Consider the following 26,653-nt stretch of genomic DNA (forward strand, 5'->3'; position numbering starts at 1 on the left):
CAATCAGAACATAAACCTAAACACAAAGGCTAAGCCTTATCGCTAGGATTATGTCTCATCGTCAACATCCTCAACATTATGACGAAGGTTACTTGCAATAACATATAAGAAGAGCAATACAAAATATGAGAGTGAAAAACATCTCACTCTAGCTCATGACGTAAGACATAATTACATAATCAAACATAAGCAAGACATATATCAAAACAACATAAACATATTGATAATAAAACATATTTTATTCATTCACAATATAACAACTAAATATCACATAACTTTAAGACACATTATGCAATGGATATAAACTATATGTTATCATACATGTGACACTAGTCAAAAGCATTACATGGTGTATTGTAGCTAGTAACACACAGAATAACTTATGAATACATGCCGAGTATTACACTACTGGAGAGAAAAACCAAAACCTAAGGGAATGCTAAACAAGAATTGAAAATCCAAATTCATCATGCCATTTCCAAGAGAAGTCTGAATAATATAACAAGACTAATATGGCCTTTACACATGGCCCAACAAAGGGAAATTTAAATATTTATTGCATTAAGAAGTCTCGAGTCCATTTTGGCAACTTTGTTTTACGCTTCAGTCTAGCCCGTTTCATATCACCAAGCCATACTTTAATGCACTCTAACTAGGAGGACATGCTACCAAAGTCTAGTTAGAATAATTAAGTTGTACAAGATAGATATATTGCATGTATATAATGAGTAAAATTGAGACTTCCAAACCAAGTTATCTTGTCTGATCCCGAGATTTTTACACAATAAAACTTTTTTCTAACAATATATTTCATATCGTACTCTTTAAAGAACTTTAAACCCAATCTACTTACTAGTATTTTTATTTATAAAAAACATCACATTAAATCCAATTTATTTAACATAATTACCTTAATATATTACTTTCATAATGTAAGACTAAAATAAATTTTCTAAAATTATATAATTAAAAATAACAACTTTAAATTTGAGCAATTAAAAATAAGTTTATTTTATATACTAACAACATATTTAAGTTTTTTTTTTTTAAATGATGAATGGTTTTAATAGTAAAGTGGATGTCTGAATAGTAATTCTCCCTCCCCAATAATGAAAATGATAGATTTTTGCTTTCTAGTAAAAAAAAAAAAAAAAATCGGTAGAAGACTCTTGGATACAGGAGATTGTGTGAAGGTGGAAACTGTAATATACCTATGCAGACGTACATAACATAATCATAAACGAGTTTCAAATTCAACTCTCCATTTCTTCAAATCCTCCAAGTATGCGACAATCTTCTGAATTTTGATTACGCTAAGAAGATCGGGTAGAAGATAAAGCAAGATCGAACGTTTCCAACACACCTTTCTTTTGACAACAAAATGGTACAAATGAAATAACTTGATTTGTCATCTTGTTTTACCTCGTTTTCGATCTGGTATATATTGGTTGCAACCCTATTACCTGCATACACAATCATATGTTTATTGACTGCAACCTATTTCCTGTCTCTATTCTCGCTATCTTCTTCTTTTGTGCTTTTGTTTTCCATTTGATTATTAAACAATGTCTGGTTATTTCTTTATCTGCACTAAATTTTAATCATTGTGAAATTATAGACGGGGGCAGAAGGCCCAAGCTACACAGTGGATGATGCTCTTGTAGCTTTGGGTTTTGGAAATTTCCAAATTCTCGTGCTTGCTTATGCTGGTGTTGGTTGGGTTTCCGAAGCAATGGAAATGATGCTACTCTCTTTTGTAGGCCCTGCAGTTCAAACTGCATGGAGTCTTTCCGCTCATGAAGAGAGTTTGATAACCAGTGCGGTTTTCGCTGGCATGCTAATCGGGGCATACTCATGGGGCATTGTTTCAGATAAACATGGAAGGAGGTGGGTTTCTCTTTTTCCAAAGTTCATCATCTTTTGCATTTATTAGTTGCTCAGGCACATGTGAAGTATTTCATTCTTTTTGTTATTGGGCGGTGAGTGGCCTGCTTATCAAATCTAGGATTAGCCATGCCTTGATTAAAATCTTCCAATGGATTTATATATCATTGGGTTTATTTCAGAATATATTAAACTGGATCTTAGCATCTAATATGATGGATGGTGCCAGGTTATGCCGACCATTATATCAAGTTATCTTGTCCCTCCTATATGTCATAAATTAAATCTGTTTCAATTTAAATGCTTTGTTTTCTAGTATACTTAGTATTGTTGGTTCATTTAATATTACCTTTTCCTTTGGCTTACTTTAAAAACTCAGGAAAGGATTCCTTATCACAGCAACAGTTACTGCTATGGCTGGTTTTCTAAGTGCACTTGCGCCTAACTATTTATTATTAATTGTCCTTCGATCTTTGGTTGGTATTGGTTTGGGAGGTGGCCCTGTATTATCATCTTGGTTTCTAGAGTTTGTTCCTGCCCCCAATAGAGGCACCTGGATGGTTGTCTTTTCAGCATTTTGGACTGTTGGTACAATTTTTGAGGCCTCACTTGCATGGGTAAATTTTGTTCATTTCCTTATAAATTTTCATTAATGGCAATATTACAGACATGTTATTAAAAATTTGATTTCTTCAAATCAGACTTTCTCCTCTTTCTTTTCTAGCTTTGCAGTTAACCATGAATCTAGATCATGGATTTCACCCTCAAAGTGGTCCATGGATTTAGATACGTATCATATTCTTTAATTGATATTAAATGATTCACATCACAAACATTTTGTTATTACTTAAACTTATTTATTTTCTTTACGAGCTCCAAAAAATTCTAATTTGCTTCGTTGGAGATTCCATGTTGACTAGAGATATGACTAAAATAGAGTATATAAATGAGGAATAATTCTCACTTTACAAGTCGATTTTGTAAGTTTAAGTTAAACCCAAAATTACTTTTTTAAGATGGTATTAAAGTCTATCTTAACTATTGTTGTTGAGTCTATATGTTGTTGAGTAGTGTAATTCAAATGTATGGTTGGTATGTATAGTATGCCTATATGGTCTGTACATATAGTCTGATAGTTTAGTTTGTTAATATAATTTGAAGGTTTAGTTTGTACATAAAGTTTGATGGTATAGTTTGTATGTATTATCTGTATACCGCAGTCTATAAGTGTTAAGTTTGTATCATCTGTTGAGTTGACAGTTACTGTTTAATGTATTTTATAAATTTGTGTTTGTATTACCACTCTATAGGGATGAGTAGTCATACATAATACACAAGTGAGAATAATTTTTTTTCTTTATCCAGTTTTCACTCTCTATTATCTGTTCTTATTTTGCTCTATAAGTTTTTGTATGTGTCATCCCTATCATATGTCACCTGCTATAAAGCTACTATTGAACCATCCTCTATGTTCAATCCTACAAAATTCATGCTCATATCGACTAATAGGGTGACCAAAATAGAATATAGAAGTGAAAATATTCTTCACCTTATAAGTTTGTTTTTTAAGGTTGAGTTAGACTCAAATTTGTTTTCTTAAGATGCTTAAAGCTTATTTTTTAATTTACCCAAGATTCAAGAACAAAGTTGCAAGCTTTCTCTCTATGAGATACTACCCCCCAGGGTATATGTACTTTCTTCACTTCACCTAGGAAAGTGCTAATGCTTCACCTCCCATTCTTAAGGAATGTAAATTTAATCTTGAAAATGTTTTGACAAATTTTCTAAGTTGGATATTATTGTGGTAGTTTTTATTCCTGCTGCATGACTGACAAATTATAGAGCTGATGGTTTCACCTGATGCAACATTCCTTTCAGATTGTGATGCCAAAACTGGGTTGGAGGTGGCTTCTTGCACTGTCTTCTGTTCCCACTTCTTTCCTTCTTCTGTTCTACAAAGTGACTCCTGAGTCGCCAAGATACCTATGCTTGAAAGGTAGAACAGCTGATGCAATTAATGTTTTGGAGAAAATAGCAAGAGTAAATGGAAGAGAACTTCCTTCAGGTACCCTTGTTTCCGACCACGAAATTGAGCTACAAAAAATTGATAACCCTTCAGAGGATGATCGCTTGCTTTCACCAAGAACAAATGAAGTTGAAGATCCTAAAGAAATAGTTTCCAATTTAGGTGGTATCTCATCGTTGTCAGTGCTTCTCTCACCAAAATTGGCAAGGTCAACCCTTCTATTATGGGCTGTGTTCTTTGGTAATGCCTTTTCATATTATGGCCTTGTTTTGTTGACCACTGAGTTAAATGGACACAGTAAATGCATGTCACATAAATTGCAGACAGAGAAGTCCCAGGATGTTAGTTACAAGAGTGTTTTTATTGCTAGTTTTGCAGGTATTTTCCTACTATTGCAGACTTTTCTTACTCGACCGATGCAGAAAAATGCATGACTGATACATAATTTTGTGCGTAGAGCTACCTGGGCTCGTCTTATCGGCTGCAGCAGTAGACAAACTCGGTCGTAAGCTCTCAATGTCAACCATGTTCTTCATGTGCTGTATTTTCCTCCTCCCATTAATATTCCGTCTGCCTGAAGGCTTAACAACGAGCCTTTTGTTTCTAGCTCGCATATGCATTACAGCAACCTTCACAATTGTGTATATATATGCACCAGAGGTAATGTATTCGTTGCAAAATAATTTAGAATTATCTTCTTGAAACAGAGTATTCGAAATAAACTGTGTTCCAATGAAAAAATTACAAACCAATGACACCTACTTATACGGTTATACTGTTGAATACTACTAATATAAGTAAAATACTACTGTAATAAAATAATTACGTTCGACCCAATTAAGAGTAAAATAACGAGGCTCATTAATCAATGAGAATGCTATTATTTTAATATTCTTCCCTGAACTGAAACTAGGTAAGGTTTATTGTACAAAAGTTTGTTTTTTAACACTAATCTTGTATTTTCTTCTTTACAAAACCAATTTGGCTTCTTAATATAAAGTAAAAGTGATACAATTTGACAAATGATATGAAGAGTATAATTTAATTATTTACTTTTCACTACCAATTAATTGATATGCAATGTATGTTTATCATTTGATTGTTGATTCATTTTTCAAATAAACTTCCAGATAATTATTTCATTGTTTCAACTGTATGATTTATTTATTTATTTTATGTGGAATGCGGGTTGAATAAAATTATCCTTTTTGTTACAGAAATTTCCCAGCCACCAATTAAAAATCAATTGTATGAAGTACAATAGTTATTCGAATTTTTCGTAAAAGATAAACGCTAGATGTGGTTTGACAGGCTGTAAGACGATGATACAGATAGTTAAAGAGAATATTTTTTGGTCTAATACTTCTTTATACACGACTGAATTTTAATATTTGGAAGATTTATTATTAATATGAACTGCAGATGTATCCAACATCAGTTAGAACAACTGGTGTGGGAGTTGCAAGTTCGGTGGGCAGAATTGGTGGAATGATATGTCCTTTGGTAGCTGTGGGTTTAGTACATGGATGTCATCAAACTGCAGCTGTCCTTCTGTTTGAGATCGTAGCTCTTCTTTCAGGAATATGTGTAATGTTCTTCCCACTTGAGACCATGGGCCAAGAACTGAGAGATAATGTGCAAGTCTAAAACCGACCAACAACACACATATTGAGGAAACAACTAAATCATGAAAACATACTGGCAAATTTTTGCTCTGCCCTTTAAGAAGAGGAGCAGAACGGCAGAAGAGAGTTGGAGAGGAAGTAACTATAGGGAAAAAGATTCTGGTCTTCCTGTATATTTCTTATTTCATTATATTTGAACTATTTCAGTTATTCGTTTCCACACATCTTGATCTTTTTATTTTATTTTTTTCAATGTGCGGATGCATATTATTTTGTAATCTGGAAAAGGAATTATTGTTGATGAGAGTAAAATGAAATGTCATTTTAGTTTTTTTAAATTATAAAAAAATAAACTCTAATTAGTAAGTGTTGTTAATTTAGCTTGACAATTGACATGGTAATATATTTGCCGGCGTAATGGAGTGTAGATGTTTATTTTATATAGTTAAAATTTACCCTAATTTTTTAATATATAAATTATTATATAATTAAAATTTATAATAAATTTTTATTTTTGAACATGTAAATATATTTTAAATTTATGAAAAATTATTTATAGAGGGATATAAAGTTATATTTAATTATTAATATTTTTAAAATATTGAAATTTAATTTATAAATAAAGAAAATGATCAAATAAAAAGTAAATTATATTTAGTCTTCGATCTTATTTTTTTTCAGAACTCAGCATAAAAGTATAGATAGTCATAAAAAAAAACTTTATTTTTTCATATTTAATTTAATTCCTTATCTTTTAAATATTTAATTTAATTCTTTATGCTTATAACGTGACTTAAAATAGTTATTTCTGTTAAATCTGTATAATTTAACATTAAAAAAAAAATTTGAGTTGACTACGTTCACATTCTTTCTTACAAGACAAATGGTCAAATTCAATTCTATTAAAAACATAAAAGACTAACAAGATCTACATAAAAATATAAAGGATTTAATTCAATCTAAACATAACTAGTTTTATTAATCCAAATTTAATTTCTTACATCAATCCAAATACAATTAGGGAGGGAAGTAAAACCAAGAAGGTAACGAAGTCTTCAATCTGATTTTTTTTTGGACTAATTTTAGTTAATCATTAGAATGTCCAACTTTTATGTAAATTGATTTTTTTACTTATTAAGATGTGTAATATATTTTTTTTTCAGACTAATTTGAGGTGGTTGTAATTTGTATTGAATTTGACAATTGAAACTTTATATGTGTATTGTATTTACTATTATGTAAAACTGTGAAGTTATTGTATGAATGTATTATTTTTTTATTCATAATTTATTTAAAATTTGTTCAGTTATTTCGTTCAATACATTTTATATTATTTTTACATGGTCTTAATTTCAATATGATTTTATGAAATTGAATTAATATTTGGTTCTATTTCCGTCTCTTATTTTTTTTTTAAAATACATTTAATTTGATCCTTTATATTTTTAAATAGATTTAATTTCGTTCTTTATGATTTCAATAAGGTTGAATTTGATCCTTTACTATATTAAAAACTAGGTTAACATGTAAGGATGATGGTCAACTTAACGATAATCATTATGGATTTAATGAAAATAATTATTTTGAGGCAAAAGATAATAAAACTAAAGTGAATATAAAAAAATAAGATAAAAAAAAATAATTTAACAAGAAAAGATAAGAGATTAAAAATTTCTAAAAACTTTCATTGAAAAAAACTCTTAAAAAATAATTTATTTAAAAAATAGTTCTTAAAATTGCTCGTATATAATAGGTTATTATTATTATTATTATTAGTAGGAAGAGACACTTCATGTTTTTATATATTTATCTTTAAAAAAAATTTAAAATATTTTTTTTTGTTAAATTTAAGGAAAATAGTGTCCAATATAAAAATACAAATTCAGAGAATTATTATCAAAATTTATTTTCTTTATAATAGATATAAATTATTATTATTATTATTATTATTATTATTATTATTATTATTATTATTATTATTATCAACAAAATGAACTGTGACAGATCAAGGTAGAATGCCACGAAAAGTTAAATGTCATCCGTTGTTAGAATTTAAAATAAAATTGAATTTAATTTGAAGATAATATCTTATGCATAATAATAATTAATTTAAATAATAGAATATATAAATTTAATTTAAAAGTAAAGATAATAATATATTCATAATACTGGCTATTTAAATATAAAAAGTTGTAAAATTTTAAAAAATCTTTTATAAATTATATAAAGAAATCCCTATAATAATTAGAATCATCAACTCCTTTCTAATACATTTTATAATAGATGTAAAAAAATACATTTTTGTAATACTGTTTTATTTTTTAGTTAAAATTTATTAGAACTTATAAATTTTTTGAATCTTATGATAAATCTATTATGATTTTTTTTTAAAGAAAATCTATTATGATTTTTGTAGTTCGTAATAAATTTCAATTAATACGAAAGTATGTGTTAAAAAAGTATATTTGAGAGTATTGTTAATTGTTAGTATATTTTTTTTTCGTGCAACAAAATCCGCAAACCCCCCTAATTATTAGCAATTTTATTGAACATATGAAATAATTTACATTTATTAAGAAGGAGGTATTAGACCACTAGATGAATAGACAGGTACTGTTCGTAATTTGTATTTCGGAGAGATTCTTGTGCGGCTTTTGAAGATCTTTCCTCTTCAGATTCATGGCGGCAACCCAACCACCGCAGGCTCCGGATCGTACCTCCGGTACGTGAACGCTGTTCAATTCCTCTATTCTTGTTATTATAATATTATAATTTCATCCAATTTTGACCTTCATAAATTTCTCTTTGGACGAAGTCAATGATTAATTGATAATTGATCAAGAATTCAATAAAATAGACTTCGTATTTGGCTTTGGTTGATGTTCGATGTCTATTACTTCTCTTTTCTAACCTTGCATCTGGGTGGTGCTGATCTCGCTATTTTGATTTTCTGCTTATGAATGACATCATCCGCCAGTTTTTTTATCAGAAAACAAATAATTGTGGACTCTCGCTGTAATCCCTGACGAGATCATCGTGGTCTCAGTCAAACACTCAAGCGTCATGCTTGATAGTGATAATTCAGCTGCGGACTATTTATCTCCTTGCTAATTATAGGCCGCCGGAGAGAGAGGGGCGGGAGTACAAGAGGGTGAATTATCCCACTTCAAGTTAAGAGATACACCATATTTTACAACAAAAAGAGAAAAGTGTGAAATGTAATAAATGTTGTGATAGAAAGAGATACAGAAAAATATGTTTTATAAATTGTTCTAAGATTTGTTGTATGAATATCACCTCCTATTGATTCATAATTATTATCGCTCAAGTTATCAGCAACATGAGAGACTATGACTTGAAGGCCAATTCATTTTATTTTTGTAATTTTCTGTGTGGGATCTATTCCACTTCTTTTTATGGTTCCATTGCTTTCCAGCAATGCAGTTTTACTGCGCCCTTATTCACATTCTTACTTTCCATTTGAAACTATATTCACGATCTTTATCTATCATGTGTGCATTGGTTTTCTAATGTGGATTTTTTTGTATTAAGTTATTAATTAAGGTTTTGCTATCTCCAAATTTATCTTTGGTTGGTCAATAATTTGTATTGCTACTTCCTGTATTTATAAGACCATACTGTCACTGAACATATTGATCATGCATGCAGAAGAGATACCAGCTGAACCAGATAACATGAAGGAGCAGGTAGTGGTTACTTCTCTCACTTTCATATGATCCTTATATCTAATGTCCTATTTTTCTGCTTCATTCAACAATACCTGAAAGTTCAATATCTTCTAACTCTTCTCAGGGTACAACAACTATAGGTCATTCAAGGGAGACAACAAGTCAATCAGGATCTTTAGGTTCAGGTGGAGATTGTCCTGTATATCCTCCTAATGTGTATGCTCCCCAGGCCCAGGCTTTCTACTATAGAGGTTAATATTTTTATTTCTTCATTTTTGCAAGTCTTTTTTATTCTTTGAAAGATTTCTCACTCTATTTGTAAGTGGGGCAACCATCTTGGAATTTTTAGCTATACATGGCTTTTAAGTTTTTCATATACGTGGGAAATGCTATTGTTAACTCCCTCACGTTTGTGTTACTTCCTTGACATTTTGAACTAAATTATTAAAATGGTACTATCATTTGGAAACTTATTATAGTTATTATAGTTATGTAATGTAATGCTTGGCTGAGTTATTTATCCTTTTTTAACCTTATTCAGCATTCTTCTTGCACTACTAGTTTACTGTCTAGGTTGCCCACCTTGATCTGCATATTACTTTCATTGTTATCCATCTTTATGTGCATTTTATGACCCAACTAACAACTTTAGAAATCTATGCAGCTGTATTTAATTATTTTTGGACAAGATGAAGTTTATATGTTTTGATAATCAGTTGCAAAAGTCTTTGAGACTTTTAAATAATTTTTAATGCTTTGACATGAATGGAGGACCTTTGTTATTTTTATGTACATAATTTAGTAACATGTTTTTGGACACTTTCATCAGATTATTGCTGATTTTCCCCCCTGACACCATACCACATATTATTATCAGAAAAAATTTCAAATTACAAAGTGGACATTGACAATTGAAGTCTCAAATGTCTTTTGGTGCTCCTTGTTAAAGTGTGTTTTGTTTTGTAATGATTGTTTGGTAATTTTCTAATTTTTGTTGAGTCTGACTCCAGGTTTTGACAACGGCAATGGTGAATGGGATGAATATTCTCCATATGTCCATTCTGACGGATTAGAAATTGGATCTCCTGTGAGAATATGGCATCTCTTTCTTATTTATGCACAGTTTCTGTTTTTAATGCTTAACATAATATATGTTCTTTTATACTCTTTTTTTTATATTTATTTTAGGGTGTCTACAGTGAAAATCCATCTCTTATTTTCCACTCTGGATATGGCTTCAACCCTCAAATGCCTTATGGACCATATTCCCCAGTTACCACACCTTTGCCTTCTGTTGGCGGAGACACACAGTTATACTCCCCTCAGCAATTTCCATACTCTGGGCCACCTTATTATCATCAGCTGGTTCCTCCTAGCTTATCATATCTTAATTCACCTACTCCAGTTTCACAGCCAGAGCTCACCAACCTGGTAGGTATTGACCAACAAGTTGATAACATGTTTTTTGGACCAAGAGCAGGATATCCATCAGTGGGATCTTTTGGTAGAGGCAGTTTTCCGGTTGCCCCTGGTTCCTTCAGCTTTCATGAATCGCAACAAGGATTTGAAGGATCAAGATCCGGTGGAATCTGGTCAGATTGCTCAAAACCCTCGGAAAGACAGAGATCTTTGATGCCTCTATCGCCATCTATTTCTCCACAGCCAATGGGCTCACTTGGGTCATTTGGGCCTAGTGTTGGAATGGTTTGTCTATAACTTGAGCATAAATATACAAAATGTTTCATTTTCTAACAAGAAAATTTATAGCTCTTAAAAGAGATAAACCCAAAATAAAGAATAATAGAATGTGTATTGTTCAAATGTGCTCTGAATTTCATTAGTAAAAAGAGCTTGTTTTACAGCTACAAAAAATAATAAAAAACATTAACACATTAAGCTAAACTGCTAAAGATGCATAAAACAATGACTAACTGGATCATCCTTATATGTCTAACACTACCTCTCTAGTTGGACTATATATATCACATGATCCAGGCTTGTTATAGACATAATTCTTCCAATGATTTTATGAAGATGTCAACAAGCTGGTCATTAAAGTTGATCAAAGTTGTGACAATGTCACGTAAATGGATTTTGTCCCTTGTAAAATGACAATAAATTTCAATATTTTTGGTTCTCTCATGCATGCTTGTGCTCAATGCAATATGTAGCATGTTAGGACTACAGTGAAGGGTAGTTAGTTAGAATATTAGTTTGTTAGTGAGATAGTGACACAAATAAATAGGAGGGATGAAGGGGAGAAAAAGGCATTCATATCTTTTAATTTGTATATTGAGCTTTGCCTCTTTGCAAAAGGAGAAATTCTTTGTGAATGGGAAATCCTTGGAGGAGAGTTATCTCTCCTATTTTTTGTTCTTTTCAACATGTTCAATAAAATCTTTCTTTTGTTTCTCTTTCCTACTTCTTGGTTCCTAACATAGGACCACTTGATTATCTCACATAAGGGTCATCTGTCTAAATATCTCCAAACTTAATTTTTGTGAGCAATTATTTTAACCAGACTAGCAATATGTTGTGAGTTGTGAGTCATCTTGACTCATCCAGATTGCTAAATTGTGAGTTAAGCACCTAAGCCAGTTGGCTCACTCTTTTGGTAGCCTAGTAAAAATACTACAAGATTTTACGTACCAAGAATTGGTGAGTTGGCTCACCTTATTTTCAAATAACAAAATGAGAATGCATAAAAAAAACTAACGTGAAAGAAAAAGAACTATAAAAAAGGAAGAACTGAATATTTTTGTGTTTGCCATACAAGCTCTAATTCATTTTTATAGGTTAAGCTTATATAATTAAAAAATGGAAGCTAAGAATATTAAGGAAAATAGGGAACACAAAAGAAAAATAAAAAATCATAATTATTACAAATATACTCTAATATATAGTGATATTATATTTATTTAAAACATTCGTCTTCAAGTTGTTGAATGAATATCAATTATTCAAAAGGTTGCAGACTGTAGCTATAGAACCATTTTCCAACTTCACTTTGATGAATTGTTTGTCAATCTCTACATGTTTGGTTTAGTCATACTGCAAATAGCTGAATTAATATCACAAGATAGCTTCATGGAGTCCTCATATTTTAGCTTGAGGTCATCAAGTATGATTGTCATCTATAACATGTCAAAAATACTATGGTGTAGCACTAAATTCTATTTTTGCACTAGACCTATCAACTTCGTTTTGTTTTTTCACCTCCATGTCACCAAATTTCCTCCCATAAACATTTTGTACCTTAGAGATAGATCTTCTTTCAACAATCAATTCAACATAGTTTGCATATAAATACACTTCCATGGATAATGTACATTCTCTTTTGAATAATCGTCCTCTTCTTGGATTTACCTTCAAATATTAAAGGATTCTATGCATTGCCTACAAGTGTCTCTCTCAAGGATCCTGCATGAATGATTGACCACAGTTACAACATAAGCAATGTTTGGTCATGCAAGAAAAATAGACGAGCTTTGCCACAAGTTTTTGATATTGTGCTTTCTCTACTACTGCTATTTCTTCATCACTTTTTATCGGGTTGTTTTGTTTAATGGAAACTTTAAATGTTTTACACTTCTAATATTTTCATTTCCTTGTGAAGGTCGAGAACATACTTCCTTTGGGAGATAAAGATGCATTGTTTAGAATAGGCAACCTCCATCCTAAGAAAGTACTTAAGTTTTCCCAGCTTCAAATCAATTTGAGTTGTCAACTTTTCCCTTGAGACTTTTTCAATCTCATTACCTACAATAATCGTATCATCCACATAGATTAGACGGATTGCGAGCTTGCCATCATAAGAATGATTTATGTAAAGAGTATGATCACTTTGACTTGACTTTATTTGTATCTTGAGGATATCTTAGGATGGGTGAATCTTCCAAACCATGTTCGAGGAGGTTGTTTCATACCACAATACCTTCTTAAGCCTATGTACTTTATTCTTTCCATTGTGAGAATCAATTTTAGGGGGGTTTCATGTGAACCTCCTCTTCCAAGTCTCCATGTAAGGACATTTTTTATCATCAAATTGCTGCAGGTCCCAATTGAAGTGAGCTGCTAGGGAAAGGATAACCATTAATGTATTCATCCTTATTATTGTAGTAAATGTCTCCTCATAATCAATCCCATAGGTCTAGGTGTATCCCTTTGCAACCAATTTTGCTTTACATCGATTCCAGGGTGCCATCAAATCATACTTCACATTGAATATCCACCTACAACCAAACACCTTCATATCTCTCAACTTGTCTACAGTCTCCCATGTCGAGTTTCTTTCTTATGAGTTATGCCCTTTGTCTTCATTTATGGCTCATCCTTAGTTCTCATCCTTTATAGCCTTTTGAACTGAATTGGGAATTTTAATTGCATCAATGGCAATATGACTTTGATGTTGTGCATAAAGAATGGTCAATGCTGTTTGAACTATGGGGATTCTTGGTTCTAACAATTACACTCGAATTGTGATGTAAGATACTTGGCACACAATTTTTTTCCTTTCCTCTAGGCAATTGCTAATTTGCTAGGTCAATAGCAACTCTTTTAGGCAAATTTTTATTAACATATTAAGGATTTATTACAATTGTCAACAAATCATACAATTGAACTTGTTGTGGGACAAAGGTCAGTTTCTTTCACCTTTGGTATTTGTTCCCATACTAGGACAAAATGTTGCACAATGGTGCTTTGCAAACCGACAAATATCTCAATGAAAAATTCAACTCTTTTGTAGACTAGTGAGGAATAAATATTGAAGCATGCTAAAAGGTGGGTGTTTAAAATGCTCATGTTAGAAGCTATGTTTACGAAAGTTCCCAAATTTCTAGGTTTGCCTGGAAGACAACACCTTTTTGTTGGTACCACCTGTTAAGATATTCTGTGATAGTAGGTGAACCAGAAAACGCAAAGGAGACCAACCCCCTTTTGGAAGATTCAGTTTTTTGGATCCTCCTTAGAAGGTGTGCCATCCTTGGGAATCTCTGCCATGAAGAGAAAGGGAGAAAACTAGTTCCAAATCAACCACCTCCAAAACAGGAACCATGAACACCTCCGAGACAGCAACCAAACGACCACCAAGAGTGTGACCCACAACTTGAAAAGGGTCAAAGCAAGAAGAGGAAGGGCCAACAAATCCAACGGAGCAAAGAACGTCGCAAACGGAGGCCTGGAGGCTGGCACGTGAACCCCATACGCTGGCGAGCTTCTCCGACAAAAACCGCGCGTGAGAGCCTGTGAAACACCAATTGGAGATGGCTTGCAACGAAGAGGCCAATCGGCGACCTTTAAACGCATTGGCGATGTCAGCTTCGACAACCGTTGACAAAAGACGAAAACCCTAGATGCCTCGGTGGCGGCTGGATTAGGGTTCCCTAGACCAGAAAGCTTTGGTACCAACTTGAATCTGAATAATTTCTTATTGATTCTGATTGATGGGTACAATCAAATAAATATACATGTAACAACATCAATCTCTAAAGATTTGGGATTAGGATCAATCTAACTAAGGAAACTATACAATAAAAGGATCTTCGTATGTTGTTGGAACTACAACCCACCTTATTCCATAGCAATTCTAATCGTCCTCGTGGCAAGGTATTGAAAGATGCAATGAAAGTGGAAGGTTATTGGACATTTTAAATCCTATGTAATTTTATGTATAGAAACAAAGATTATTAGTCAGTTGGGGAACAAAAAGGTATTGTGCAAGGATACAAATGGTTGGAGTTAAATGTTGTCCAATCCAACAATAGGGGCATGAGTTTCGTTAGCAACAATAATGTGTTGCTTTCCAAACAATGTGGAGTAAGATAAGAGGTATGAAGAAAAATGAGTCATATTTCAATTATCCTACCTAGTGTTGAGGATCCAAATATCTTGAGGAAATGTATCGGAGTCATTGAAAGAACTTTTACCTAGTCCAGGAGTAAGTGCCAAATGGCTTATTAAGAGAATTTACCAGAGCTTATAGACATTCTAGGTTTTCCTTACTTATTGTTTGTATTTCTTGGTAAGGTTGAGGAACCAGTGTATCTTTTTCCACAATCTTTGAGTCAATTGATCGACTAGCCTGCTTCTGTGCAGGATCCTTATGTCCTCCCAAGCATTCAAGGACCTTTTCCTCCCATGAAGTTTGTGGCAAGCATCCTTAGTATGGCTTTTAAACTTTTTATAATAAGCGTAGTACTCTTTATAGTTATATTTGGTGGAAGGCCTTCTAGAGGAGAACGACCCTCTAGTTGAACTAATTCCTGATGCCAAACTTGATCCCTCTCATCGGAGGTGTCTCCATCCAACATGACTAATCTCTGAGTTTTCTCATCCTGCACAGTATAAAACACTGATAGTGAAGTGAGTTTCTTTTTGCCCAAAATCTGAGCTTGAATTGGGTCATACTCAAAATTCCAGCTAGAGATAAACTTAGAGATCTTCCCTGGCTCAATGAATGTGGTTAATGTAGCAAATTCAACATTGCATTTCATTCCTATAGTAGTCTGCCACTGAGAGGCTTTCATTCTTACTACTGGTTCTTTATATAAGAAACAAAGAAACAAATGAGTGCATTTTCCCCCTAATTAGATGGAACTTGGACCCACTTTTAGATGTACTAATTGTTAATTCTCTTTTATACCCTTAATTTAATGTGAAATCTATTACTGAGATGTCCAGTAATTCGCTATGCAAGCTAAATTTCTACAGTAGTGGGAAAGAACATAAAATTCTGGCTAATTTCTAGAGTCATTGAATACTATAGCTTGGTCATAATAAGGAAGTCTTAATCGTCCCTACCGTCAAACTTTGGGTCAGCTTTGACTAGACCATTCCCCCTCAATATTACTGAGCTTCTTATGCCCTTTGAGAATAGTATGTGAACCAACTAGGCCCACTGAATATAATTAGAACAATCAACTTATCAAGTCAATATGAACCCAGCTAGGTGGGGGTCATTGAGACCCAGGGAATGAAAAGAGGAGCTCTTTTCTTCAGCCATGACAAAAATGGGGCAATGGTGACGTTCAGTTTAAAGAAAGAAAAATAAAGCTTGCAAACAATGATCACAAGATGAGGTATGAGGAAACCGACCCTTGAAGCTCTAAGAGGGGTTGTCGGCAACCATTTTTGTGATGATGCTGGTAAATGGGCATTGCCAAAGGGGGACGTGTGGCTTACACATTTCAGAGGCTGGGGCAATGTGTGGGGTGCACATGGAAGTGGATGGCTGTGATTCTTCAGGGATATGTTGGCAGCAAGGTGTTCCTCCTGGTGTAGTCACTGACCCAATAGATGGTGTGGGGCAGCGGAAGAAGAGCCCCTGAAACCAGGAGCCAACTTGAAAGAAAAAAATTGAATATTTTTGTGTTTGCAATACAAGCTATAATATCTTTCTATAGGCTAAACTTATTAAAAAGAAATAGGGAAACTAAACATATTAAGGGAAACAGGGGAAGTAGGAAAAAAATTCCTAATAATTACAAATATACTTGGAATATACAGCGAAAGGTAAAAAACAGAGTTAGGATTTATCTCCCCAAGCTCTGTTTCCTTATTAACAGAAAGAGATGAACCTTCTGGTATAGAATGGAGTTCTTGTCATGTTTGGACAACCCTCTGAATTTTATTAAGCAAATAGAGCTTGTTTTACTAGCTTTGCAGCTGCACAAAATTATATCAAATACTAAAACAAAGCTCAAGATACAGAACTAAATAAGGTTAACAGAAGCATCCCTGTATATCTAACAAACTTTAATGTAGGACAACTTTATTTGCCCTTGTCTGTGCTTATATACAAAATTAGTAGTCCTTTGAGATTCATTGGAATTCACCAGAAATCCAGATTTTATTGGTTGGAAAGTAGTTTGACTGGCTATGAAAAGAAAGAAAAGAAATCAATAAATTTTAAATGAAATAATTGGTAAAATAGGCTTTCATTTCTGTTTTATTTTTTTTAAATGACATCTTAAGTTCGGTTGACCCAAAAAGTTTCATTAACTAATTCCAAAGGAATTTCTTATTTGTGGTTTTGAATGAGCCATTGCTTATCATTTATGCATTGCAAAGTATTACTAAGCGTCGCTACAACGTGAAACTGTAGAAGTTGCTAGAGAACAACTCAAGTTTATATGTTGTCGCATGGTGCTGACTATCCTGTTTTGTACAGGCTTCTCATCAACATCAATCATTATATGGATTTGGATCTGGTTCAAACTCCTATGGCAGGGGCTACCTGCCTAACCAGGGTTCTAGCTTTGGAGGCACTTCCATTTCCAATCTCAATGTTAATGATAGGAGTTGTGCTTCTTTTGAAAATAGCAGACGACAAGGGAGGCCAATAGCTTCTCTGTGCAATTGTAATGGTACTCTTGATATCCTTAGTGAGCAGAACCGAGGACCAAGGGCCTCAAAGTTGAAAAATCAAATTTCAGCTGAAAATAATTCTGTGGATAATGGTAAAAATAGTGCACCTATTGCCAAGTTCCAAAATGAATCACTCAATCGCTCAGATTTTGCCACAGATTACAAGGATGCCAAGTTTTTTGTCATCAAATCTTATAGTGAAGATAATGTTCACAAGAGCATTAAATATGGTGTCTGGGCTAGTACACCAAATGGAAACAGAAAGTTAGATGCTGCTTATCGGCAAGCAATGGAGAAGCAAGATGCCTGTCCTATATTTCTCTTTTTTTCGGTAATCATCTGATACTTGTATCTGTTTTAGGCCCAAATATCGTGCTTCCATTTTCATCCTATAGTAGCTATATATTTCTCATCCTGTGTTCGCAACAAACATTGGTTCAGAGTTCTTTTTAATTGTGTTTATTTCAGATAAAAACATAAAGGAGTTTTTTTGGAGAAATAACTGTCTACCTTTGCACTTGACTAAGATAGCTTTAAAAAAAATGTGGTTATTTCCCATAAAAATCTCCAAACAAATATTCAAAGCGTATATTTATGGTATTGTGTTGCTTTAGCTTTAGTTTAATGGGGCAGGACATATTTTACGACTCCTGAGGTTGATATTACGTTTGAAATTAGTAGTGAAGTACTAGAATTAATTCATATAGTTTTTCATTTTCTTTGTTTTCTTTCTATTTTGTTTCTCTAACACATGACTGCCATGAAAAAATTTTCTACAACAATTTCTAGGTAAATGCTAGTGCTCAGTTCTGTGGGGTAGCTGAAATGGTTGGACCTGTCAATTTTGATAAGAGTGTAGACTTCTGGCAGCAAGATAAGTGGAGTGGGCAGTTTCCTGTGAAGTGGCACATAATTAAAGATGTTCCGAACAGTCAGTTTCGTCACATTGTTCTTGAGAATAATGATAACAAGCCTGTAACTAACAGTCGAGATACTCAGGAGGTAGGAATCATTAGGTCTTTCACTGTCTACGAATATATGAATCATGCTTTAACAGTTTTACTATTTTTACCATAGTTTCATAACATGTCAGAATCGGGAGGAAGATAAATGGAAATGATTGCTGCAGTGTGTCAATGAAAAGACTTTCGACAATTGAATGTTGAGTTGAGTTGAAAGAGATGATATTATTAATTTGTATCACACTAATTACATTCTTCTCATACCCTATTATAAAGATACATTTGTCCCTAAAACAGGTAACTATGAAAATAAACAAATATAAAAGAAATAAGAAAAGATTATATCAAATCTCCTAAAATAATAACAAATGTCCTAACATATTTTTATGTACAACACTCCCCCTTAAGTTGGTAAATGAATATCAATCATTCCCAACTTGCCTATCAACTCTTGAAATTTGCTAGTAGGTAGTCCCTTAGTAAGTACATCTGCCACTTGATATCTTGTAGGGACATGAGCTGTAACAATAAGACCATTGTCCAACTTCTCTTTGATGAAGTGTTTGTCTATCTCAATATGCTTGGTCTTGTCATGTTGAACCGGATTATAAGCAATGTTGATGGCTAACTTGTTGTCATAGAACAACTTCATAGGTAGCTAAATTTGAATTCTAAGGTCATCAAGAATAATCTTCATCCATAGCCCTTCACATATGCCCTATGCCAAGGCTTGAAATTCTGCTTTAGCACTAGACTGAGCATCTACATTCTGTTTCTTACTCCCCCAAGTCACCAAATTCCTCTCAAGAACATGCAATATTCAGAAGTAGATCTCTTATCTATGATTGACCCTGTGTAGTCTGTATCAATATATATTTCCATAGACATGGTGTCTCTTCTTTTGAATAGTAATCCCTTCCCTAAACTTGACTTTAAGTACCAAAGGATCTTGTCAATTGCGTACATATGTCTTTCACAGGGTTCATGCATGAATTGACTAACTACACTCATCACATAAGCAATGTTTGGTCTAGTGTGTGATAGATAAATTAGTTTCCCTATCAATTTTTTATATTGATATTTTTCCGTTGGTGGACTTTCTTCACTTATAATTTTGTGATTTTGTTCAATTGGAACTCTTGGGGTCCTGCATCCCAACTTTCCTGTTTCTTTAAGAAGATCAAAGACATTTTCTTTGAGAGATAAATATGCCCTTCTTGGAATGAGCAACTTCAATTCCCAAGAAATACTTTAGTCTCCCCAAGTCTTTCATCTCAAAATGTGTTGCCAATTTCTTTTTTGGGGTCAATTTTTCTTCTTCATCATCACCTACAATGATCATGTCATCTACATATACTAAAAGTATTGTAAGTTTACCATTAGGGGAATGTTTTATAAACAAAGTATGATCTCCTTGACTGTGTTTGTATCCCAAAGAAATCATTGTCTGGGTAAATCTCCCAAACCATGTTCATGGAGATTGCTTAAGTCCATACAAGACTTTTTTTAATCTACATATTTTATTTTCTTCCGCTGAAGCTTCATATCCTAGGAGAATTTCCATGTAACTTCTAAATCTCCATGCAGAAAAACATTCTTTACATCAAACTGTTGTAAGTCCCAACCAACCAAAATGAGCTGCAAGGGAAAGTATAACTCGTATTATATTCATTTTTGCCACTGGTGCAAATGTCTCCTCATAGTCTATTCCATAAGTCTATGTGTACCCCTTCATTACCAATCTTATTTTGTATCTTTCTACTATCCCATCATCTCTGTGCTACATTGTGAATATCAATTTGCATCCTACAGCTTTCTTGCCTTTAGGTCTGTCTATCTACAATCTCACATGTTGAGTTCTTTTCCAATGTTTTCATTTCTTCCTTCATGGCTAGAATCCAATGTTCTTCTCTCAGCCTCTTGGACTAAAGTTGAGATATCTACTGAATCAATGGCAACTATAAAACTTTGATGTTGAGCAGACAAGTGGTTAGTACATACATACTGTGAAATAGGATATTTAACATAAGATCTTTTCCCTTTTCTCAAAGCAATAGGGATGAGTATCATTATTAACACTTATTTTCTCCAAATTACCTTCAGGATCACTTACCTCCGAGTTAGATGATTCCTCATGTTGTGGAACTAAGGTAGGTTTTTTCTTCCTTTAATATTTTATGCCAAAGAACTTATCTTTCTCTTATTCATTTTGGACATCCTGTAGAGAAAAAAATGGTAATAACTCTAAGAAAGACTCATCTTCAAGTTTTAAATTTTTCTCCCCCTGAAATCGAGGACAAACAAAGGACTCATTTTCATTGAAGGTAACATCCATGGAGACAAAGAACTTACGACTTTGAGGATGATAACATTTGTACCCCTTTTTATTTGACGAGTAACCAACAAAGACACATTTGATTGCCCTTAGATCTAATTTACCTCTATGAGGACAATGTGAATGGACAAAAACAACATAGCCAAAAACATGACAAGGTAAACTTGACATCAATAGGGAAGAAGGCACCAATGATTGTAACAATTCAATAGGGCTAACACCATTAAGGACTCGAGTGGGTAACTTGCTTATGAGATTGGTGGAGGTTAGGACAACTTCTCCCCAGAAAGTGTTAGGAACAGACGTTTGGAAAGTAAGGCTTTAGTAACTTTTAGGAGATGACGATTTTTCCTTTTTGCAATTCCATTTTATTGAGGGGTATTAAACACGTGTAAGTTCATGTACAATATACCATTATCTATGATAAATTTAGACAAATCACGGTTCACATATTCAGTACCATTATCAGATCTTAATCTTTTTATGGATTTACCAAACTGATTTTTAACAAGATGAAAGAAATTGACAAATATTTTACCAACCTCATTTATTTTTCACCAAGTATGTCCATGTTAGGTATGCCCATGTTATCTGTGTACAGTCATTAATAAACGTCACAAACCAATTAGCACCAGAGATAGATTTCACAACAGGACCCCACACATAGAGTGTATTAAATCAAATGGAAAAGAACTCTTATTACCACTAATTGGAAAAGAAGAACGATGGTGTTTAGACAACTGCCTAACATCACAATTGAATGATTCAACAGAAACTTTTGTGAACAAATGCAGAAACAAAGATTTAACTAGACTTAAAGGAGGATGTCCAAGCCTCATATTGAAGCCGTATTTGAGAGGTGACCCAAGTATTAGTCTTCACATGGTTACTTAAAGTTGATTCCATGTTCTTATCACCATTCTCTTTTTTCTCTAGAAAGTATAATCCATCTTGCTCTTTAGCAATTAAAATCATCTTTCCCGTGGCCAGGTCCTGAAAGGAATAATGAGAATGAAAGAATGTTACGAAACAATTAAAGCCTGTAGTGAGTTTTTATATAGAGATAAGATTGTTAGCCAATTTTGGAATATGTAAGGCATTATGTAAGAAAATGGAGGGCTCAAGTTGAATGCTGTCAGAGCCAATAATAGGCACATATTTCCATTAGCAACTATAATGAATTGTTTGGTGTTTGTTTTGGAATATGATGCGAAGAGTGAAAGAAAAGGAGTCATAGATCTATTCCTCCCGAATCAAGAACCCAAACTCCCTAAGAAATGAAGCCAAAAGTATTGAAAGTACTCTTACCCTTCATGAACATAGTACATGAGTTAGAGGGCTTATTCATAGATTCAATCATCATTTTTAGACAATCAATCTCTACCTTACATGCTGTAATATCCCATTCCAATCGAAAGAGATGGGAATTTGCATCACCCATGGATGAACTCAAAAAATAAACAACGGGAGAAAGACAAAGAAATTAGATCTACGAAAAACAGGAAGGAGTTGGATGACACCACCCTTTGGAATTGGTTGGGAGATTGCCGACGAACCTTTCTGGGTGGTTGTCGGTGAGTCGGTCTCGTCGGAGATGGGTGCGTGTCCTACACACATCGGAAAACATGGTTGACTGTGGCGACGTGTGGGATTGTTTCTAATCATGTGTTTCATGATGTTGTGATTGTTGATGATAAACGTTCCTTTCTGGCTCACTATCAACTTCAATGGCAACGACGATGACAACAACGGCAACGATGAGGATGGTTGCAACTCTTATTTTTATTTTAGGGCAGCAAAAATGAAGCTCCCATGATCGGGAGCTCTAATACTAAGTTGAAAGAAAAGAGATTATTAATTTGTGTCACACTAATTACATTCTTCTCTTATCTTATTATAGAGATACATTTGTTCGTAAAACAGATAACTATGAAAATAAACAAATATAAAAGAAATAAGAAAAGATTATATCAAATCTCCAAAGATATTTTTATTTACAACAAGTTGCCTATTGTCTTAAGAAACCTTGTCAAACATTTAGATAAAGTAAAACCTAAAATTAATTTTTTGTCATGTCTTTGAATGTTGACCTTGGTGTTTGGAATTACACTTGATAGAACTATGTCTGGGTCATCTACCATGTTTACTTTTTGCTCACCTGATTTATCTTCTAATTAATTTTCATATAATTCTTGTTTTTATATAAAGGGTGAATGACCAATTAGGTCAATTTAGTCTCCCATCCTAGGTATCACTTTATTCTATAAACTTGCAAAATGGGTTGTAAAAATCGGTTTATTGTGTTATTAAAAGTTGCATGCTACTGAATTTTTTGCTCCTATCTGAATTTTGAATATTTCAGGTGAAGTTGCCACAGGGGATTGAAATGTTGACCATTTTAAAAAACTATGAAACTGATGTGTCCATCCTGGATGATTTTGAATTCTATGAAGACCGGCAGAAGGCTATGCAAGAAAGGAAGAACAGGCAGCAAAGCAGCATGATGGCTACAGGATTAGTTGGAGAAAATGAACATAGGAATGCTGTTAACACTACTGGTGATTTCATGAAGCAGATGTCAAAGAGCTTTGCTCTAGTTGTCCGCTTAGATGAGAATAACAACGAAGTAGTTGCTGCGGACAGAGATAGTTTAGTCTCTCATGGTCCCATTGGCAATGTAGTTAAACCTGATGATGGTCAATCAGTGACTGCTGCTTCGACCCAAACCAATTAGGAAGATGTGCCGGTTGTGCCAAGAATGTTGTTCACATTTGGTGATTGAAAATCGGAATCATCCTCGCTTTATTTCATTACTTTTTCCAAACAAGGTAGCGTTGCTGTTGTTATTCAAGTTACTGGAGTCTATGTGGTTTTATAAACGAGGTTTTTACCTTAAAGAATAGGTTTCATGTATAAAGTGTCTCCTACACTGCGTCAACTAAAATTGTTGTTTTAGTTACACCACCAACAAAAAAAACTTCTGCTCATTGAGCACAGTTTAGATTTTAATCGTCACTTTTGTTTAATAATTTTAGGATTGTTTTAGGCGTGTTCCATTTGTAAAATTTTCTCTTCACAAGCATTTTAATAAAAGCAGCAAATCACCTTGAAAATATTCATCTTTTATGGTATTTTTTTATATTTTGATTAACCATAAATTTTGTTTTTAGTCCTTTAGGCTTACTATTTTTAAAATGTTTAATTTAGTCTTTTTAATGTTGTTTTTCTATTCAAATTAATTATATTAATGAAATTAGATAAAAGAATAACATTAAATATATTTTTTTAAAATTAGATGATTAAATAAATATTTTAAAAATAATGAGTTCACATTTAACATTTTAAAAATAACAGGATCAAATTAAATAAAAATTTATTTAATATTTTTTTAATAGAAAATTTGGATGTTTCTTTTATTTATCTTAATGAAATTATGAATGAAAATAAATTGACTACTTGAAATTAAAAAAAAATTGATTATAAAATGAAAGAATTATATAATAAAATAAATTATTGAATAAATGAAAGAAAATTTAAATTTATTTGGACAAAAGAAATTTAGATGAATTTTTGTTCAATTTAGTTCTTCTATTTATGAAATGTTTAAATTTGATCCCATTATTTTTAAATGATACAATTTAGATTTATAATTCTCAAACAATATTTAATGTTATCTTTTTATCTGATTATATTAGTGTTATTAGTGTCAAATTGAATAAAAGGATAATATGGACTATTTTTTAAAAAAATTTATATAATCAAATTGAACTATTTAAAAATGATAAGACTAAATTAAAATTTAAAAATAAATAGAAGGATAAAAATGTAATTTAGCTTTGATTTTACATTTAAATTAGACGCTTTTAAATGTTATGGAAGTGTAATATTTACAAATAATGAAATCAAATGACCAGGTTAATGTAATTTTAAATCATTTAAACCATTACTTGTTTGAAAACAAAGATTCCAAATATAACATGTGATTGTCTTTATTTTATTTAAGAGAAAACAGTATGGATAAAACCATTTGTTTCTCTATAATAACGCATTTATTTCAGTGTATTGCAACATGTTCATGCTCTGGCATTCCAAGAACTACACAAACTTGTGGCATGGATACGGGTACAGTATTGGGTATGGACAGTGGATATGTGAAATTTCAATAATCTAGGGTAGGAATACATTAATGTAACTCTAAAATATTCTTTTTTAATTATATAAACTTAAGTAAATTGTATAAACGATAAAAAAAGAAAATCACAAATAAATAAGACACTTGCTACTTGAAATATAATATCAAAAATAAAAATTTTAATATCTAAAACATGATTATAATATCACACTTGAAATATAATATATTTTAATTGTGATATTTCATACTTTAACAGTTGTCTATTTTTCAACTTTTCAAGTAAATCTCATTTATCTTTATTAATATTCCACATTTTGTTCTAACTATTTTTATAACACTTTTTTCTAAAGATGAGATGAAGATTTGTATCTATAAAGACTAAATCTTTAACTCTTTTAGAATTTTTTTTTATTTATAAAATGGACAAAATAATATGTACTCTAATTTCTCTTACAACAAAAAGATGATAATAGTTGTGAGAGAAGTTTTTGGGCAACAGATTCAAGTTTAGGAATTCCTACACCATACATGACTCACCAATACTTTAATTTTAATTTTTAAATTTTTGTTGACATATATGTTTTACTTTTTAGACGTGAATACATATGTGATATGTACACAAAAAGTGTATTTACATTAAGTACTCAGTTTCTTTTATTTTATTTTTTTAAAAAATGTTTTGTGGTATGTACCCACCTAAGTAATGAAAGTTATTATTTAATGGTTTATATATATAATTAACAACTAACCATGTGACATGAATTTAAGAGTTTGATGACATTTGAACTTAATTAGAGATCTTGAACACTAATATTGATTAGCACAAATTATAATGGGTCATATTTTTTAATTAAATTATTCAACTTTTGAATTTGAGTATTAAAAATGAAATAAACTATCTTCAAAGAAAAATATTCATTATACGATACAAAAATTTGATATTTTTAGAAAAGAATACTCGCTTTATATGCATTGAGTAATAAATTGAATTTTTTTTAGTACATTACATACACCAATTACTTTTTTGATTCATGAAAATTAAACTCAAGTGTAAAAAATTTTTACAACATTCACACACTCTACTCAATCAACTAGTTAGATTATTATACAAATCACTTAAAATAAATAGTATATAACCACTTAAAATAAATAATATATAATTGAATCTTATAGTTTAAAGATAAATTTTTTAGTTTTATACTTATAATTTTTAATCTTTTTAATATTTATCATTATTTTTAAGAGTTTATGTTTTCTAGAACCTCTAATATAGAGTAACTTTTATAAAAATAAATTTGACTTTAATTCAAAAAGTAAAATTAATATATCTATCACATCAATATAGAAATCACATTATAAAAAACAAAAAAAAAATCTATCTTAATCTATAATAATTAATATATATATATCTATATAAATATAAAGAATAAAAAATATATATTTTAAATTGTAGAAACTAAAATAAAATAAATAATATTATAAAATTAAAAAATATTTTAACCTTAAAAGTATAAGTAATATATAACTTAAGTAATGTATAAAGAAACAAAATTGTTTTAAATTCGATCGATAATATTTTAGTTTATTTTTGTATATTAATAAATAATTGAGACATTATATGAATTTAAAAGGG

General features: G+C 31.9%; 2 protein-coding genes across 5 annotated transcripts; both read left to right on the forward strand.

The window, feature by feature from the left end:
• The first annotated feature begins 1,149 nt into the window (after positions 1–1,149).
• On the forward strand, positions 1,150–5,901 carry NIAP (Major facilitator superfamily protein). 2 transcript variants are annotated; one of them, XM_020372449.3, is made up of 6 exons: positions 1,150–1,384; positions 1,619–1,887; positions 2,264–2,501; positions 3,763–4,288; positions 4,368–4,570; positions 5,333–5,901. In XM_020372449.3, exons 1-6 carry the CDS (start codon positions 1,382–1,384, stop codon positions 5,555–5,557), a joined length of 1,464 nt encoding a protein of 487 aa, XP_020228038.1. In that variant the 5' UTR covers positions 1,150–1,381; the 3' UTR covers positions 5,558–5,901. The 2 variants fall into 2 exon arrangements, with proteins under 2 accessions (XP_020228038.1, XP_020228039.1); XM_020372450.3 differs by having other exon boundaries at positions 1,761–1,887.
• Positions 5,902–8,097: 2,196 nt separating this feature from the next.
• On the forward strand, positions 8,098–24,001 carry ECT5 (evolutionarily conserved C-terminal region 5). Of its 3 annotated transcripts, XM_029273539.2 has the most exons (9): positions 8,098–8,257; positions 9,205–9,242; positions 9,349–9,475; positions 10,235–10,311; positions 10,413–10,928; positions 17,395–17,922; positions 18,381–18,593; positions 20,657–20,703; positions 23,251–23,389. In XM_029273539.2, the coding sequence occupies exons 1-8, from the start codon at positions 8,215–8,217 to the stop codon at positions 20,675–20,677; spliced, it is 1,563 nt and encodes a 520-aa protein (XP_029129372.1). In that variant the 5' UTR covers positions 8,098–8,214; the 3' UTR covers positions 20,678–20,703; positions 23,251–23,389. The 3 variants fall into 3 exon arrangements, with proteins under 3 accessions (XP_029129372.1, XP_082930786.1, XP_020227090.2); XM_020371501.3 differs by lacking the exon at positions 20,657–20,703 and having other exon boundaries at positions 8,099–8,257; positions 23,251–24,001; XM_083074660.1 differs by lacking the exons at positions 18,381–18,593; positions 20,657–20,703 and having other exon boundaries at positions 23,251–24,001.
• The last annotated feature ends 2,652 nt before the right edge of the window (positions 24,002–26,653 follow it).

This window comes from Cajanus cajan, chromosome 5 (genome assembly GCF_000230855.2).
Source record: "Cajanus cajan strain Asha chromosome 5, NIPB_CcT2T_4, whole genome shotgun sequence".
Lineage (NCBI taxonomy): Eukaryota > Viridiplantae > Streptophyta > Magnoliopsida > Fabales > Fabaceae > Cajanus > Cajanus cajan.